Genomic DNA, 18,700 nt, shown 5'->3' with positions numbered 1-18,700 from the left:
CTGTTCTCTTCCTGTCCAACAGAGGGAGACAGCACATTGGCTGGCCTCAAAAGAAAATGCTGACCCTGCAGCAAGAGACTACAATCGGATAATGACAGTAAGCATCTGTCTGGCATTTCAGGTGACCTTCAAAGACCCGTGAGCGCTGCAAGAGCTTTGTTCCCTTCTTAAGGGGGCTTATGGGTGCACAGTTGATGGAGCATTCACAAGAAGCAAGATACACACTCTCACGATACAAAACAGTGTTTTATTAGTGACATTGTTATTTCACTATTTTTAGAAACAAGTCGCAGGTACTGTTGGTCCCCATTTTGGTTTGTAACTTCTGTGTAAACAGTGTAAACATGTAACAAGGACTACTTTGATTGGCCTGTTGGAAGGGTGCTTTTAACCTGTGTCATTCTTAACTGTAGTTTAACTCAGAACCTTAGACCGTGTGTGTGTGTGTGTGTGTGTGTGTGTGTGTGTAGGGCTTTGAAGAATAACCCTGCCTAGAGGCACAGCGGTGTGTGGAATGACATCATTGCTCCGTGGGTGGATGAGAGGAAAGAACGTACTCCCAGGTCATCGTGATAGATTCAGTGACGACACGTAGGAACGCAAACTCTTGAACTCCTGAGTGAGATACGCGTCTGGTGTAGCAGGCCTACAATTACAATACTAAGTTTGCTCAACAATTCTGTTGTCAATAAAAGATTCAGTCATGCATAGACTTAGAACAACATTCGTCACACTACGTGTCTCTTAATGTCACATTGAAAAGTGAGGAGAACTTTTCCTATGCTTCACCTCTGAGTGGAAGTCTTTGAAAAGCCACTCTGTCCATGACAACACTTATCCTTTCACAGAGATATGGTTGATATAAGTTGGGCAGAACCAAAAATGCTTGTAATTATTGCCTATTGCCTATTGCCACATTTTCCACATATAGATGTCATGTATAGATGTCCTGTATAGATAGTCCGGTTTTTATCCAGATTAGGCTGTGATGCTTCTCTCGATGAACACAAATATCACAAACCACATGCGGTGTCATCCGTTAGTATGTGGGTAGTGATGTATGGTATGTGATGCTTGCATGTATGTACTGTATGCATGAATTCCTCGTCTCGGATGAACACTGACTCTTCACAGTCACGGTTTCATCTGTTCTCAGACCAGTGTGCTGGTGTGCAGTGCCAAAATGGAGCCTGTCACGCCACTAGCCACACACTCACAGAATGCACTGCACATACATGTATTCTGCTACCATAATATTGTCCAACTGACAAAACAAGTTGTCCAAGTTGCTGACAAACCCAAGACAAAGACCAAAGACATAACATAAAACCTAATGAGGTATATTCTAACTGTAAAATGGTACATTCGTATAATGCTTTTAAAGCTGAGATGAATTTATGTAGTCATGGTTACAAAAATGAGAACACGAAAGCGTGTCTAAGTGAAGCATACTAAGTAAGAAGCCAAGTATGCATACTTGCATTATGCAACTCTTACAGTGTATTGTGTTACACCTACTTTCCTCCCCTCCCCTTATGCTGTGCAGTCTGTTTGCGCTAGCTGGCTTTAGCAAACAGGGTTAATGACCCATGTACCCCCACACCCACAAAGGCAACTCTCTACGTCTCTCTCTATTTTTCAGGATTTCTGAGTCAAACCCTGTAGTGAAACAGGATAAGAAGCTGTGCAGTGTTTTTCTATTTAAAAAAATAAACATAAATATAAAAATAAATTATCATCAAACATTTCAAGTATTAAATACAATCTGTCGTTCAAAAAAAGGGCTCATCTGGGGCGGAACCTGAGCCAAACAGTACTGGAACCCGGAAAGAACCTGGAGCCGTCACTTCTTCTTTCTGGCGGGAGACTGTCTCTGTGAGGCCGCCGCCTCCTGCCTCTTCCTCTCCGCCTCCTCCTGCCTCTTCCTCTCATCCTTCACCTCCTTGTACCTCCACTTGGGGATCTGCAGGAACTGACTGGTCTCCTTGCTGCTGCTCCTCCTCCTGTGGTGCTTCTCGGGCTCGTTGGCAGACGCCGGCGCCTTGGACACGCGCACCTTGGGCACCACTAGGCCGGGCCGCACGCTGCTCCGCCGCACCAGGTGCAGCTGCATCAGGCTCCCCCGCCGCAGGGCCTCGGCCGTGGACAGTACCGGCGCATCGCGCAGGAGCGGCTGCAGGCTGGTGCGCCGGTCCTTGGGCTTGGGGAGCAGAACCACCCGCGAGTTCTGGAAGAGCTTCTTTTGGTTCTCCAGTCGCTCGGGCCCCAGGCCCTTCAGCTTCTCGGCCCGCTGCCTCTTCAGGATCTCGGGCACGGAGTAACGGCGCTTGCCCACGCGCGGCGGGCTCTCCGGGCTCACTGTGTGGCAGGCGGTGCTGATGAGGGGGCTGCTGAGCGCCGTGGTGATGCGGACCATGTGGTCGAGTGCGCCGTCCTCCACGGGGTCGGTGATGTTGGCCAGTGAGAATGCCCCGCGGATGGACTCGGAGATGCGGCGTAGGCAGCCCTTGGGCTCCTGGGCCTTGGCCACGAGCACGGAGAGCAGGGGCCACTCAGGCTGGTAGGAGCTGGAGATCTGCTTGGGGCACGGGCGGCTCGCCAGGCGCCACATGGCGTAGGCCGTCTCGTAGCGCCCTGTGAAGATGGCCCACTCCCGTGGGGTCAGCTGGCGTCCGTGGTCACGGACCTTCACGTCAGCTCCTGAGGGGAAGAGGAGAGGAGGACCAGTGAGCATTTAGGGAATAATCATGCCATGGTGTTTACACTAGGACAACATGTGTGCTTGGGAGTATACTAGCCAACTTCTTGATTGGGTTTTGTTTTTACTCCTTCATATAGTACATACCTATCGAATAAAACATGTAGCAGCGAGTCCTATAACAGATAGCTTTTTATTAAAAGACGAAAAAAGTAGGCACTTTGGGTACATCTAAAAGAATAACTATAACCGTTTGGCATTCTTTGTCTTTCATCAGCTGTGCAAGAAATAAAAATAATAAACTGACCATGATAATGACATTCTCCACCCCAAAAGTTAGGACAGGACCAGTACATATCTGAAATAAAATACGACTGGCCGCCTGCAGTGCCTGACAGTGATAACCAAACTTCATTATAAAATCCTTTTCCTGCTACTATCCCCCTCACATCTCCACCAGATACGAGCTCTGCAATCGTGTGTGTGTGTGTGTGTGTGTGTGTGTGTGTGTGTGTGTGTGTGTGTGTGTGTGTGTGTGTGTGTGTGTGTGTGTGTGTGTGTGTGTGTGTGTGTGTGTGTGAGAGCACCTGCCAGCATGAGGGCACGCACACACTCCACGCGTCCCTGCATGGCCGCCTTCATGAGCGCGGTGAAGCCGTGGCAGTTCTTCTTCTCCAGGTCCAGTCCCGGGAAGTAGTTGAGCAGGTAGTTGGTGATGGTGATGTGCCCTGTGAATTCACAACCACCACTACACATTTACTTTGTTGACATGTCCATGTGTTCATTCAGCAGATGCTTTCGTCAGCACAGACAGACATTGTTATCAGACGCAGGTGCCTTTGTCAGTAACGATCTGTTCATCAGCACGTGTGTAACCAAACCCACCATATAACAAAAACAACCCACCCATCAGAAAACAAACATGTATTGTTTTAGTAGACACACTCCAACGCAACAGGTAGAGAGCAGACAGACTTCATGTCAGTATACTGTGCTCCACACAGTCACACCCACAATGTTTACGCTGTTGAGCCCGTTGGTTAAGACCTCTTCGCACGGCTAAGTGAGAGTGCTTGTAGGTGAGCTGACAGAACAAGGTGCTATCAACATCAAGGGCATGGGTTCAAGGCATGCTGTGCTATACCTTACTTATAGTGGAAGTAGCTTTGGATGACAGCTGCTGAATGAATACATCTTCATGTTAATGAGTGTTGGCAGTGGGCCCACACCATTGCATTCAAAGCACAGGAAAGTACCCAGCACTCCGTCGCTGTTCAGCTGAGATACCTGCTACACACCAGCTATCACTGAATTACAGCTGCATGTGTGATGGCTTATGGACTGAACAGCACACAGTCTAATGGCATTTCACCTCGGTGCATTCCAAAGGGGGGAAAACACTCAAAACTGTACTTTGCACAGTGTGGCAATTGCATTGCCATATTTCCTGTGCTAATATCCTGTACTGTGTTGTAGTACTGGTTTCTGTAAAGCACCCTGTGACACTGTTGTGAAGTAATAAAAAGGCACCTCATACATACATGAAAGAAATGAAATTCAACAGTTTCATCACCCTATCATGCTGCTGAACAGAGACAGAGAGAGGGAGGGAGGCGTATTATACCTGCTTGCGATGCCGTGATGAGGGCGGTGTTGCCCTCGTTGTCCTGCCAGTTCACATCCAGGTGCGGACACTGCGAGAGGGCGATGACCACGTCCACGTAGCCTTGGTAACACGCCACCATCAGGCTCGACTGCAGAGAATCAACAGAGATCCACACAAGAGCCTTATTGTACCGTACTGTGCCGTGCTGGGCTGGCTTTTTCCACTGCGGCCTCCTGTAGACCTCATGCCAACCTGTCCTGTGTGCTTCTGTGTGGAACTGATGTATGTGACCTCAGTGTGGACTTAATGAGTGGCCATAGCAGACCTTGCTTAGTGGCCATAGCTGCCTCTTACTTTTACTGACACAGTTAATGCATAGTCCATATATATTTACTTTTACACGTATGACGGATTTTGGAGGCTTCACATTTTTAAAAGGAATTGCTTATGAATACTTATTGCAATTCTCATTGCTTACTATTACTGATGCATTGGTATGAAAGGTTAGGTTTTGGAACCAGATGAATGGTTTCTACTGTATGGGAATTCTAAAAGCACAGGCCAATGCACAGACTGCTGAAAGGGGGGCTTGAGCTTCTATACTGCCTACATTTCTTTTTTTAACCCCCCCCCCCCCCCATCCTGCCTTTCTCTTTTTATGTTAGCCAGAGTAAACACACGCTGTCACTGGGGTCGTGCAGGACACGCATTTTGAAAAGGTGTTTTACAGGGTCCAGGCAAAGACCTGTGAATTTGAGTATTTACTTAGGTCAATGTGATGTGTGTATGCCTCGGGTCAATGTGATGTGTGTATGTCTCGTATCAACGTCATGTGTGTATGCCTCGGATCAATGTCATGTGTGTCCCTCAGATCAACGTGATGTGTGTACCACAGATCAATGTCATGTGTGTACCTAAGGTCAACGTCGTGTGTGTACCTTAGGTCAACTTGATGTGTATGCCTCAGAATGATTATTTGCCAGTCTCTGACAGTTATTTATGATTGTGCTCTGTTGAGTGATGTATTTTTCTGTGTGTAAGTCATTATTCACACTCACTCCAGACTGATTTGTTTTCAGTCTGTGTACCAGGGGCGGTTTGTCAATAAGGGAGATTTGGGCAACACACTGCCAAACGGGAAAAGGAGAGATTTTTTTCTGTCCGATTCTACCACAAGACTGTCTGAGCAGAAAGAGAAGCCTGTGGACTTCTTTAAACATGAACGTGATGGCCTCCAGCAACAACGAACCACCATCTCCAAGCAGTGTCTGGAAGCATCTTATGTCGTTGCTCATAGAATTGCTAAGCTTGGCAAACCCCATACAATTGCCGAAACACTGATTTTGCCGGCCGCGCAAGACGTGTAGAATAGGAGCTAAACTCAGCGCAATACCTATGTCAAATGACACTATCACGCCGAATATCAGAAATCAGTTTGGGTCCTATTTCAAAGACGACTACCGTTCATTCGCCCGAGTTCGGGATCCATTTCTCTGCTCAGCAGACGAGCTGTCAATCGACATGAAAGAGCAGCTGAAGAGTGACAGTAGACTTAGGCATCTCCCCTCTTTCGTCATTCTGGATAGCAATGATCAGCTTTGCGACATAGCTTTAAAAATGCTCTTCCTTTTCGCGTCGACATATTTGTGCGAGGCAGGCTTTTCAAGACTCACTGCGCTCAAAACTAAATACCGCAACCGCGCACAGATCGAGGATGACCTGAGGATATGTTTGTCAAACATAGCCCCAAGATTTGAGGACCTTTGCAGTGCAAAGCAGGCTCATGTCTCACATTGACAGACCTGCAGGATTTTTTTTTGTAATGATCACAAGAGGCCCATAATAATAACAGTATCCAAATGATAGCAATAATAACACTAATTATTATTATGATAATAATAATAATACAATAATAATAATTGGTCGATAATCATTAATTATAATAATAACATAATGATGGTGATAATAAGGAATAGCCTACTAATAGGCCTACTATTACTGATAATAATAATAACAATAATAATAATAATAATAATAATAATAATAAATAGTTATAATAATTGTCTGTATGGGCCTAACAATAACAATAGCCTAACCTTGACATGTCAGGCCTATCGATAACAATACGCTATCTATATATCTATATATGGTGGTGTAGTTGAGGGCGGTGGCGGCGGGCCGCGGGCGGCACGCTGGGGTGGGGGGGCCCCAACTACCCCTAACCAGCTTTGGGGGGGCCCAGCTTGCAAAAGTTTAAGAACCCCTGTCCTAGTGAATGGGTTGCATTAATCATTATCAAAAAAATTGCACCCCTGATCATTTTTCAAGAGCCGCCACTGGTGTGGACACCCGGGCATTTATCAAACTAAGTCCACAGACAGACACCCCCAACCCCCCAACACCTACAGATGCTGAGCATCATAACAGGTTCACTCCAATGCCACTTGTTTCGGTATGTAGCACACCTAGTTTTTTCCCCAGTCCAAATGTTTTTAATTCAGTGATTACAGAAAACAAGAGCAAAATGCGCTTTAAGCCTTTGATAAAGCTGTTATCAAATCTGAACACTGTGTCAGCATCCGTGCATTAAGCCCTTCTGGACCTGCGCTCTGATGAGCACGTGGAAGCCGTGGCTTGAGACAGGTTGATTATACTGGTTCCTCCAGCATCTGTTCTCAGATCTGCATTAATGCCACCGTCGCGTCCCATACATCCGCCCCCATTAGTGTCAGCTCCTCGTTCCATATGTGAGTTTCGTAACACACTCGCCTGGACACACACCCACATACACACACACACGTGCTCACTTCGCTGACTTGAGGGCAGGGTTGATTGAAGGTGAATTTTTCAAAGCCGTACACAGGTTGAGTAGTGTGGACCTAATGAGCTCTCGATTTAAACCCTCCACCGCCACGGCCCATCTGTTTGTTTCAGGGTCTGCAGACTGCCACAATAGGGCCCCGTCACATGGTTCCCGACCGACATTTCACAAAGCCCATAACAGGTTTGTTTTGCCTTGATGACAAAGGCAGAGGGCAGGACGAAGATCCAGTGGATTGTGTGTGCAGTGGACAGTGGATTTGTGCAGCTTTCAGTGATGATGGAGAGAGGCTCAGGTTGGGGCCTGGGGGTGGGGGATACTCTATTCCAAAATGGTACACTCCATTTTGTTTTTATTTGTTTTGTTAAGCTAGATCTCTGAATTCATGTGTGTGTGTTTGCATGTGCATGTACGTGTTTCTTTACATGTATGTGGGTGCTTGCTTTATTTGTGCATATCTGTGTGTTTATTTTGTGTGTGTGTGTTTATTTGTGTGTGTGTGTGTGAGTGTGTGTGTGTGTGTGTGTGTGTGTGCAGCTCTGTTCCTGTGTGTTGAGTCCATCTGTTCCATATGTATGTGTGTGTGTGACAGGCCTCCTCATCCCTGGCTCAGCCTCAGCCCTGCGCCTGTCTGTCCTGCTGTGCTGCTCAGCAGCGTCCCCCAGCCCCGCGCAGCATCAGCAAACTCCCTCATCACGCTGACACAAAGCTGGAGGCGGGCGGCTAAAAATAACCCCAGACAACGCCACTCCGCTCCACACTCCACTTCACTCCACTAAACTACCCTACCCTCCCCTACCCTACCCCACTCTGCTGCCTGCACAGGCACAGGCACAGGCACAGGCACAGGCACAGGCACAGGCACAGGCACAGACACAGGCAAAGGCACGGGCACGGACACGGACACGGACACAGACACAGGCACACTCCATAACAGTTAGGATGAAACCTGTTGCTTGTGTCTGACAATATATTTATGGATAATATCATTGGAATGTGGAATTAATTAATTTTCATTTGCTAAATAGTACAAAAATGTAACAAATGACTGTTTTTACACAACCTTCATATATGAGAGTATAAAGATGTGCACAACCTTCATATATAAGAGTATAAAGATGAGTACAACTTGCATCATCCACTGAGCATTAAAATCATACAGGTCCATGGGCCTGATAACCTGCTGTCCTTGTCCTTGTCACCAGAGTGGTGATTAAAACGTTACATCAGACGCTATAATATGGCTCCCTGCCCTGGAGCGCATACTTGGCTGCAGCGAAGCGCTTCATCGAGTGTTTGTGTCGTACATTTCAATTTGGCCGACGCACCAAAAGGCTATGTATGTCAGTCCAACTGGTCATCTGGCCAATTGTTTGGACGAAGCCCTATCAAATCTCCTCAGCTGCAGCGTACTGTAGTGTGGGTGTTGATAGATGCTGTATGTTATGTTGGGGTAATCTGGGGGCAATTCAGCTCCGAAAAAATAAAAAGGATAAGCCCCATGAGACACTGACCGAGCAGAGTGCTCTCTCTCTCTCTCTCTCTTTCTCTCTCTCTCTCTCTCTCTCACACACACACACACTCTCACTTTCTCCCACTCTCTCCCTCTCTCACTCTTTCCTTCCCTCTCTCTCTCACCCCCTCTCTCTCACACACACTCTCTCTCTCTTTCCTTCCCTCTGTCTCTCACCCTCTCTCTTTCTCTCTCCCCCTCTCTCTTTCACTCTCTCAATCTCTTTCTGTCCCTCTGTCTCTCTCTCTCTCTCTTCCCTTCCCTCTCTCCCTCTCTCTGTCTCTCTCACTATCTCCATCTCTCTTTCACTTTGTAGTCTAGTCTGGCAAAGGAGTGAGAGGTTTTAAGGTCATACACTCATGCTTTTGAAACAGACCCTGGCCTCCTAACTACACAAACCTGTCACATGTAACATCATATACAGAATAAGGGTAAGATAAGATGATTCATATTAAATATACTTTAATATGCATATATGATGACCTTACACATATTAATTACCCACATAATTGGTCCATTAGAAAAACGTAAAGGTCCATCTTATAGCTTTGTAAAGTACATTTCCTTAAAGTCTGTTCTCATAATACCAACCTCTGTGAGTATTATGCTTCTCCTTTTGCAGTATGCCAATATATATTTGTAAAGAACAGGTAGACTCAGAATATCTCCAACACCTAGCAGTAGATGAGAAGGAAAAATGACATCCGCCCCCACACCAGTTTAATTGGGCTATGGCAGCTATGCTCATGAGAACTGACAGAAAACTAACCGTGACAGCCACACTTCTAATTTTAACTTTTTAAAGCTTTTCATCACATGTATTATATCTGTTTGAAACTCTCTGTTTGGTTATAGTTATGGTTATGGTTTTCTAATGGAAAAACATTAGAAAAAACAATCAATGAATAATAATAAATATTATAATTTCAAATATCAAACCTACTACTACATTTATAAAGTATGCAATATGCTTTTAAAATAACTAATCAGACAGATGATGTTTTTTTGTGTCGTTTCATTAGGGCATTTTGAATGGACCTCATATCACTGTACTAGTTAAGGCAGAATGTGAGTCTTGGTTATTGTGTGTGTGTGTGTGTATGTCTGTGTGTGTGTGCGCGCGTGTGTGCGTGCATTTTTGTGCATTTGCATGTGCGTGTGCGTGTAATGTATTCTAGGAAGAATTCCCTGGATGACAGTAATAATGTAATATGTGGTCTTATTTGTTCAAGAAAATACAAGCAGACTGATTCTACTGATTCACAATCTGTCCAATGTGCAAACACATGACTCCTGGCAAACAAGAACATTTCCAGACACCTATATGAGCTATTGAAGGGGGGGGGAGTAAACCCCTATAGAAATTGTGAGAGGTCGCTGAACTCCAACACCCAATTCACATTTTTAAATGAACCAAGCAGGCCCTCAGGGCAATAACTATTATTATTGTTGTTGGATTAAAACGTAATGCAATTTAAAGTCATTCCTGAATGTTTAATATTTACATTCAAAACACCTACATGAAATATGAGTCATAAAAGGGAGGGGGGGTCTTTTCCTTAAAGGGAATTATGGGAGATCTCTCTCGAATACAGACTTCAGCTGAAGCCTAATACAGGAAGATGAAGTTACATCTGGATCCAGAACTATTGATATTAGGACGACGTCTCACTGATCTTGTTATTCCCACAGAAAGTCTAAACATTACCCTTGAGTTCAAACTGCCAGCAGAACGTTGGACAGCTTTAACATAGAGATGCAGAGACACCACATACAGGTCTCAGGCTCTGAGAACATGCTGTTGTTTCTCAGTGGAGGCATTGTCTTGTGTTCTTCAGAAGAATGAAGAAGCTTTGAAGTTGCCAAGGGCTCTGCTGGCTCAGGCCTTAGTGCACCTAGATCTCATTTTTTTTAATCTAATACTTGGCAGAGGAAGGAATGAATTTTGGAGTGGGACTCAATGTTATAAATCAAATCTAACAAATCAAACCACTGTTGTTCTCTGTGGGAGCCAGTGTGTATTACATTTGTGTGTGTACAAATGCAAGCTTCCTTCTCCTGTGTTATAGTGGCTTTTTATATGTTACATGTTTACACTATAAAGAGTGTTAATCTGTAATTCAATCTTATTCTATACTGTACTTGTTCCAAAACTACACAGAAAATTGAGATGATGGGTCAAATAAATTGCATTGTCTAGTTACAGGTCATTATTTTAGAGAAAAGAGAACATTTACAATGGAGGAAACACAGAAAGATCTTCTTTGTGGGCCACACCCCTAACAGTTCCCTGAAGAGTAAAGTCTTGCTGTGTGGAGACCTAACACATCTGCTCCATCTCACACTGTTTCTCCCTTCAGGCGTGGTGTGGGATTGCCATTGATTGGGTCTACATTTGCCGCTGATGAGGCCATCCATTTTAATTACGTGTGTGCCAAGCCCTCAGCAGACAGACCTGCCCCTCCATCAACTCCCTCAGCTCCTCAAGGGCTTGAGAGCGGTACAGTACATATCACGGACAGTACACTAGATATGGAACTATATATGAACTCTTGGTTTTAAAGGAACAATACGTAGTTTTTGTGGTTCATTGTTGACAACAATGTTATTGAGAAGGCATAATAACAAGACAGCATTTTGAACTTCACAAGACCTGCTATTAATAAAGAGTGAGTCAGTGAGTGAGTGAGAGAGTGAATTAGTGCGTCCGGTAGCATATACCTCTGCATGAATCATAAGATCTACCCTAACTTTCAGTGTAACAAGAGAGAGTTGGAACTAACATTTGAATACGGTTATGGTCATTTATTACCTACATTTTTATATTTATTTATATGTAACAATAACTTTATAATACTGTGTCAGTTCACTATATGTCCTTTCCATTCAGGCACGGGGCCTTAGTAAGTAGGCCTGTTTGAACGTGTCGGCTGTGATGCTGTAATACTGACCACTCAGATTATTATACCACACTACTCTATCATTTTCAGTTACTGACCTTTAGAGTCTTTTCATTTATTTACATTTTTATTCTTCTTACACTTTTAGATAATATAATGTAAATGTATCAAATAATTTCAGTAACATCTAAATAGTGTATTTATAACAACATTAACCATTTTGGTCAAATGTTCTCATTAAACCTTGTACACTGAATACTGTAGATGACCACATAAATGCTTCCCCCTGTGAAGGGTATTACTTTAAACCAAACAACATGACCTAATCTTCAACCTGCATACGTTGTGCTGACACCACAGCAGTATTATCACTGTTGGTAATTGGACTCTTTAACACTGACGCCAGAGGTAGACCGAAGATCAGCCCGGGGCTGTGGCAGTTCCTGGCTGGTTTTCCCCGGAGCCGCTGTGTGGTTTAACCTCGATGACCTCCTCATGCATCGAGCTGACTTCCAGAGCACCTTGGCAAATCTGCCAGAGGTCTTTAATGCCATCCGCCGGGCAGAGCTGGCCTGCGGCTGCATCCAAAAAAGTAGTACTTGCTCCAGAGAGAGACAGCGTTCGTGGGCCATGTCATCGGTGCAGCAGGCATGTCCAGTGACGTCAGAGAGCCTCAGAGCTTCCTGAGGCTGCTGTCTTACTACCGACTCTTTGTTCAAGACATCGCTACAATAGCCAGCCCGCTATATCGGCCGACACAGAAAGGGCAGCCGTTCCAGTGAGGAGAAGACGGCATTGCTGCATTCGAACGTCACCAGGCTGTGCTTGTGGAGGCTCCTGTGCTGCCCTTCAGCCTTGACACAGACGCCAGTGACGTGGGCCTTGGGGTGGTGCCCTCTCAGGAGGGAGAGCCTCAACTGCCATTCGTCCTCGCACACAGACGCCAGTGACGTGGGCCTCAGAGCATGGACAGTGAGTGGTCACTTACGCTCGTTCAGCCATCGAGAATGGAACTACTGCGTCACCCAACGAGAGTTGCTGGCTGTGATTTTGGCAATTCGCAACTTCGGAGCCCCTACCTCTCCGGAAGATGGTTCCTGCTGCGCACCGATGATGCTTTACTTACCTGGCTGCTGAACTTCTGAGAGCAGGAGGGGCAGCTGGTTCTGTGGCTCGAGACGCTCCAGGATTATGACTTCAAAATCAGCCGCTGAGCTGGCCGCCTGCCCGGCACCGCAGACGCCCTGTCCCTGCGGCCAGCTAAAGCAGAGCCAGCACGGTTGGCTAGGCCAGGAGAAGTGTGTAGCTATTCCAGTGGTGGCTGCTCTCCAGTCTTCAGTGACAGTGAGCAGAGATCCCCAGTCTTCAGCAGCATTGAACAGTGACCTCCAGTCTTCAGCAGCCACCAGTGAGATAAGCGAATGGGAGCTCATAGCTCATAGAACTGCGGCGATACCAGGCTAAAGATCCTGTCCTCGCCCAGGTCTCGGCCTGGGTGGGGGCGGGCCCGTGACGCGTGACCAAAGCTCTCCATTCTCAGTTGCCCTGCTTCACCATGCAGAACGAGCTGCTGCATTGACATTGGCAAGCTCCTGGAGCCGCTGATGTCTCACTCCCTCCCTCCCTCCCTGCCTGGGTCCTCTAGTTGGTCCATGGCTCGGTCGGGACGGGGATGGGCCACTTCAGCATCATCAAGACGGGTCTTCAGCTCTGGTCCTGGTTTTACCAGCCAGCAGTCAGCAGGACATGGAACTGCACGTTCATCAGTGCGACGCCTGTACAGCAAAGAAGGGTCTGACCAGGCGTACCCACGCCCCACTGCCAAATATGCCAGGTGAGGGCACATATGGAGCGGGTGGCCATGGATGTGCTCGGCCCATTTCCTGTCACTGAGCGGGGGAACCATTACGTCTTGGTGGCCATGGACTATTTCACAGAGTGGCCAGAGACGTATGCAGTCCCCAACCAGAGTGAGGCCACCACTGCTGAATGCCTGGTCAGCGGAATATTCTGCCGTTTCAGTGCGCCTAAAGGAGCTACACAGTGACCTGTGACCTCTGAGGCTGACATGTTCAACGAGGTTTGCTGGCGGCTGGGCATCAAAAACATTCAGACTACCCCGTTTAGTTGAATGCTTTAATTGCTCTGGTGACCCAGCTAGTGATCCTGACCTACCACCATTAGCGAGACTAGGAACAGCATCTGCCCCAGGTCCTATGGGTGTAAGGAGCGGGCGGAGGAGGGCAGTGGTGGGCTCCGTATCGCCCCCCCTGGCTCGCCTCCAGAGAGAGGAGGGAAACACTGAGGCTGAGGGTGCAGGGCCCACCCCTGTGTCCTCTCCGCAAGCGCCTGGGGCAACGTCAACTCCTGGCACACCTCAGAGACTTAGACCTTACAGACTGTGTTGCAGGCATGGGTGGGTCGATGGGGACATATATGGCCCGCCTGATGGGCGCTATGTGGCATGTAGGGAGAGTGATGTATGTGTGATTGCCTGTACTTCCGTGTTGTGCCTGTTATGTGACGTTATGTGACGTACTCCCACATGTTTATGTCTGTAAATTAGTTTGAAGTGTTCTTGGTGTTTTCCCTCCTCTGTTCTGATGTCTACGTGTATTTCTAGTTAGCGATGTGGAGTCAGTGTAATCTGTAAATGCCCCAGTGTGATTTTCCTAGGTTTTTAGTTTCTCTCTCCACCCCGAGTCAGTCTGACGTGTCTGCATATCTAAGCCGACTCCAGTTGCCGTTCTGAATCAGTGTCTGAATTCTTGTGCTGTGTGGTAATAAATGGCAAAGAAGCCGAAGACACACCTGACTCTGTGAGATTGCTACAATAAATATGTTGTAATGGCTGTTCAATATTCATCTCTATAATCCACGATGTACTGAAGAGTTGGCCTACATTATTACCTCAGAGAATATGTGTATACATTATCCACACTAAAATTTGAGCCTTAATCCACCAGGCACAGAGTGGACCTAGATCAGATTAAAGGCCTACCTTAGAACACATTCCTCTGGGCTGCCTGCACACTGATGGAATAAATCCCTCTGCCAAAAATGTCTTTTTTATCATTAACCACATGGTAATCAACCATGTGCAGCTTGTGCTAATGTCAGCACCTTGTCATTAAAGTATTAAATCATATGTGGGTTTCGGTAACATAAATGTGGTCAGCCTTGAGATAGTAAATTAACCAAATGGAGTATATGTACATTAGTTACATAACAAATGATCTGGACAGCATAAAGTAGCATTGCTGTTTGTAATTCCCTCAGTCCCAAGCACTTCATATGAGTCTGCATGGATCAGCTGAGGAGCGTACTTAACCATGGCCTGCACACACCATAAATATACAACCACACACACTCTTAGAACACCCCCCTTTTGCTAACACACACACCCACACACTCAGAACTCCACCCCTCCTGCTGACACACACACAAGGATTGCTTGTTCCTGAGACTGTGAACCTCTGTGTTTACATCTAGTTATTAAAAGTTATGCTCCATCAAGCTTTGCAGCATCTATGGGCTCACACAGACTCAGTCATCATTAGACATTCAAGGTCCCTATTGCCTCCCGCTACTCTTCCCCCTACGTATGTCAACAATTGACAAGAAATTGGCAAATATAGACTAGACTCTATGGGGTCTACACACTAAAACAACGTTAAACCTGTTTAACCTGTTTTAAGAATGTTAGAGTCTGAGTCTGAACTGCATATTATTGTCACAAATTATATATGAACTGCAAAATGTTACTGTTACTAACCTAGAGGTTAACGGGGAGGTGAACATTGGCTACTATAATTTTGCTTTAAGTTGTTGCTTCAAATATTCAGTGTTGTAATCAACACTGTCAAGATTCAAAAATCCACGGTGACTATTTCATGTGACTTGAAGGCTATGTAGGCTACACTATAATGGACCTTTAACAAGTTCTAGGGTGTTCATCAAATCCCGTCCTTCCAGCGTTCTGTGGTTGGGTGGTTGCATTCCCTACTCAGAATGTGTGTTTATGAGAACGGGCAACCACGCACGTTTGATGAAGGGCCTTAATGCCAGCTGCCAACAGTGTGACATTCATACTACAACTTGGTTACACTTTTTTTTCCCCAACCATCAACTTGTGCGCTATAAATAGGCCATCTGTGAGACATTAAAGCACAGAAGTAGTTTACTCGGCTTTAAGATGAAACGCATTCACCAAACACATGGTCACACTGACTCAGATCTCATGCAAAATATAAAACATAATCAAGTGTGACCCTGAGCTGTTTATCTCTACCACGGAACATACGCATTGGCAACATAAACTGTATGGTTTCGTTTCACTTTCGATACTTATTTGAGTATTGACTGTAATCAATGCACGTGTTGCTGAAAGATTGAGAGTGAATGGCAAATTGCCCAGCATGCACTGGTTTATCCTTACGAGCAAGGTCTGTGTTTAAATGCTTTTGAACTCACCCGATTGTTCTGGTCAGTCTCTTTGACATCCTCCTCTATTACCCCTTGTCTTATCATGAGTTTGACCATGACAGCGTTGTTGGTACAGCATGCCTGAAACAAAGTTAGAGGTTCCAGACTTTCAGAGCAAACGTTGTGGGTTTGTTCAGTGTCCTCGAAGTCACCGTCCAGTGGGTAGAAAGAGTCGTCTGATGCGATGCTTCTGGTATCAGGTAGTTCCGAGAACTCATCGTACTCCTCAAAGTCCCCGTTGTAATCACCCTCGGATTCATATGGACCGAGAGGGTCATCTTCCGATAAAACGACTTGCGTGTCTGCTATGGGATAAACTTGTGCGATACCGCCGCCGCTGCCACTTCTACCCTGCTGAACTTGTTTGCCTTTAGCCGGAGAAGATCCCCCCCCATCCCTGTCCTCCGTTATCAGCACCATTTATAAACCCTTGGGGAAAAGCCACAGGGAATACAAATGTGTCTTGGTTCCAAATTCCAGATTCTGACAGTTCCTCCAACATTAAGGTCCTATAAATTCAGACGAATCAATGCCAAGGAAAACAAAACTTTGTGAAACTTACTACAGCAAGGCTATAGTTCTTTTATTGGACCACGGTGAGTGCGTCGTATTTCCAGAAGCCTGGACATTTGTAAATAAGTCATTGTTTAGTGTTGCTCCATGTATTAAATATACACTGTGTACAAAACCCAGATATTCCAAACGTCGTTGGCACATCTTGCTCCATCAGCGGAAACAGAGTTACAATCCCTTAACGTTCCCAGAGAAATGTGAATATTCAAGCGAAAAATCGACACAATATTTCCAAAACTCCAAATTAGGCGCAATAGATAGAAAGTTTCTCCCAAACATTGCTCCTCTCCTTGGATGTCATCTTCAAGGACAAACTCGAAGCGCCTACTCATGCTAGGTGGGACGTTTCATGGACAAGCTATCTGGCAAGTAGGTTAGTAAGAGTGATGTACAGGCTCCGGTGGAGTAGGCGTTTTCTAAAATGTAGCGCCATAATCCGATTAAATCCCCCCTCCCTCAATCCCCCTCTCTTGCTCATTCACTCACTCAGACTGTCCCGTCCCCAGACAAGATTACTTTGCCCCACTAAATGTTAATATGAGCAAAAGTCTAGCCTACTCAACCCGATACTTCATGTCGGACTTCAACCGTGAAACTATTGTTTAACTCAATACTTTCAGTCTCACACCTCGTGCTGTTGGAGTTACCAGTTTAATCCATCAGTAGGTATAGGTTAGGACTCAAACTTCTTTCGACCGGGAAAACCAAAACCCGTTTCGTTATTGCTGATGGGGAAAACATTCACAACACGGGGAAACCCCACCTCAGCTCTGAGCTCATTTCTCAGTCAAACAAACGAAAGAAAAAAAACTTCCAAATGCACTGTAAACAGTTTATAAATGAGTATAGTAATAGTAATTTGATCCTGTAGCCAAGTCTGACACACTTTTGCGCTTTAAAGAGATCTAGCCGCACTAGATAATTCTAGTTTAAAATATGTTTTACGATCCCGATTTGTTATATTGTTATTGTTATGCTATTAATAACACAAGATCTGCCAGAAATATTGTGAGGCGCATTTGACCTTAATCTGTCAATGGCGCAATCACCGCCTCTATTGCATTAGCAAATGGATTATAAACTACAGAGGAAATCACTTGTAGCCCACCAAGATTGTTACTCACTCTGTTTTCTCTATAAACTAAACATCAGATTCAGTTTTAGCAGCTATTTCGCAGACAGTCATACAAAATGTCCACATATGACAGTCCATAGAAAGTCTTCGTTGCTTGAGGTGCGTTATTGACTAATAGACTGAAGGCCACCCTGTGAAGGTCTCTTCAAACCAATCAACATGTTGCCTCAGGAGCACAGAAGGGAGGGGTGTCATTTTATTGGTTGTTGAGCTCGAATACCAACAACCTTTAGCCTGAATCACATATTGAGCCTTTAAAGCCTTTTTTCTGAGCAGGGAACAAGTTGGAAGAAGGATTCAGACTTCCAGACCTTCATTTCTCTCTCTCTCTCTCTCTCTCTCTCTCTCTCTCTCTCTCTCTCTCTCCCTCTCTCTCTCTTTCTCTGTACTTGCATATCATGTCTGCCCTATTTGTTAAGAGGATGATGATTTAAACCATGCCACCCTTATCCATGACAGCCTGAAGCTGCCCAGATCTATCTATCTATCTATCTATCTATCTATCTATCTATCTATCTATCTATCTATCTATCTGGACATTTGTTCCATTCTTCTGAGTAGTTAAAAACAGCTGAACAGGCCCACAGATAAAGTCCCTGCCCAGCTGTGGGTTTGAGTCATTCTGAGTATCTGTAATGTATAACTTGCCTCTTAAGATGCAGTAATGTAGGCCTATGTATTCATGACTGATCATACAACACAGAGAGCGACCCTCTTCTCCTCTGGTAACCTCCAGTTTCCCCCTTTGTCACCAGACTCCCATTACCTCAGTGGCGTAGAGATAAGTGCTGTAATTGCTGTGAATAATTAGCTGTCTGCTCAGAACCAGAACAGCTGTGAACTTGACTGCAGCTGTGGACATTTTGCTCACTCACTTACTCACTCACTCACTCGCTCACTCACTCCCTCAGTCACTCACTCACCCACTAACTCACTCGCTCACTCGCTCCCTCACTCACTCCCTCACTC

General features: G+C 45.6%; 1 protein-coding gene across 1 annotated transcript; it reads right to left on the bottom strand.

Annotated features, from left to right (window-relative positions):
- Positions 1–227: 227 nt before the first annotated feature.
- On the bottom strand, positions 228–17,061 carry ankrd33ba (ankyrin repeat domain 33ba). Its single transcript, XM_012816056.3, has 4 exons — positions 16,012–17,061; positions 4,323–4,452; positions 3,286–3,426; positions 228–2,700 (listed from the first exon to the last, which is right to left on the bottom strand). Exons 1-4 carry the CDS (start codon positions 16,441–16,443, stop codon positions 1,844–1,846), a joined length of 1,560 nt encoding a protein of 519 aa, XP_012671510.2. The 5' UTR covers positions 16,444–17,061; the 3' UTR covers positions 228–1,843.
- Positions 17,062–18,700: the final 1,639 nt, after the last annotated feature.

Source organism: Clupea harengus, chromosome 17, assembly GCF_900700415.2.
Source record: "Clupea harengus chromosome 17, Ch_v2.0.2, whole genome shotgun sequence".
NCBI classification, from domain to species: Eukaryota; Metazoa; Chordata; class Actinopteri; order Clupeiformes; family Clupeidae; genus Clupea; species Clupea harengus.
This window is presented reverse-complemented; position numbering and strand designations above follow the sequence as displayed.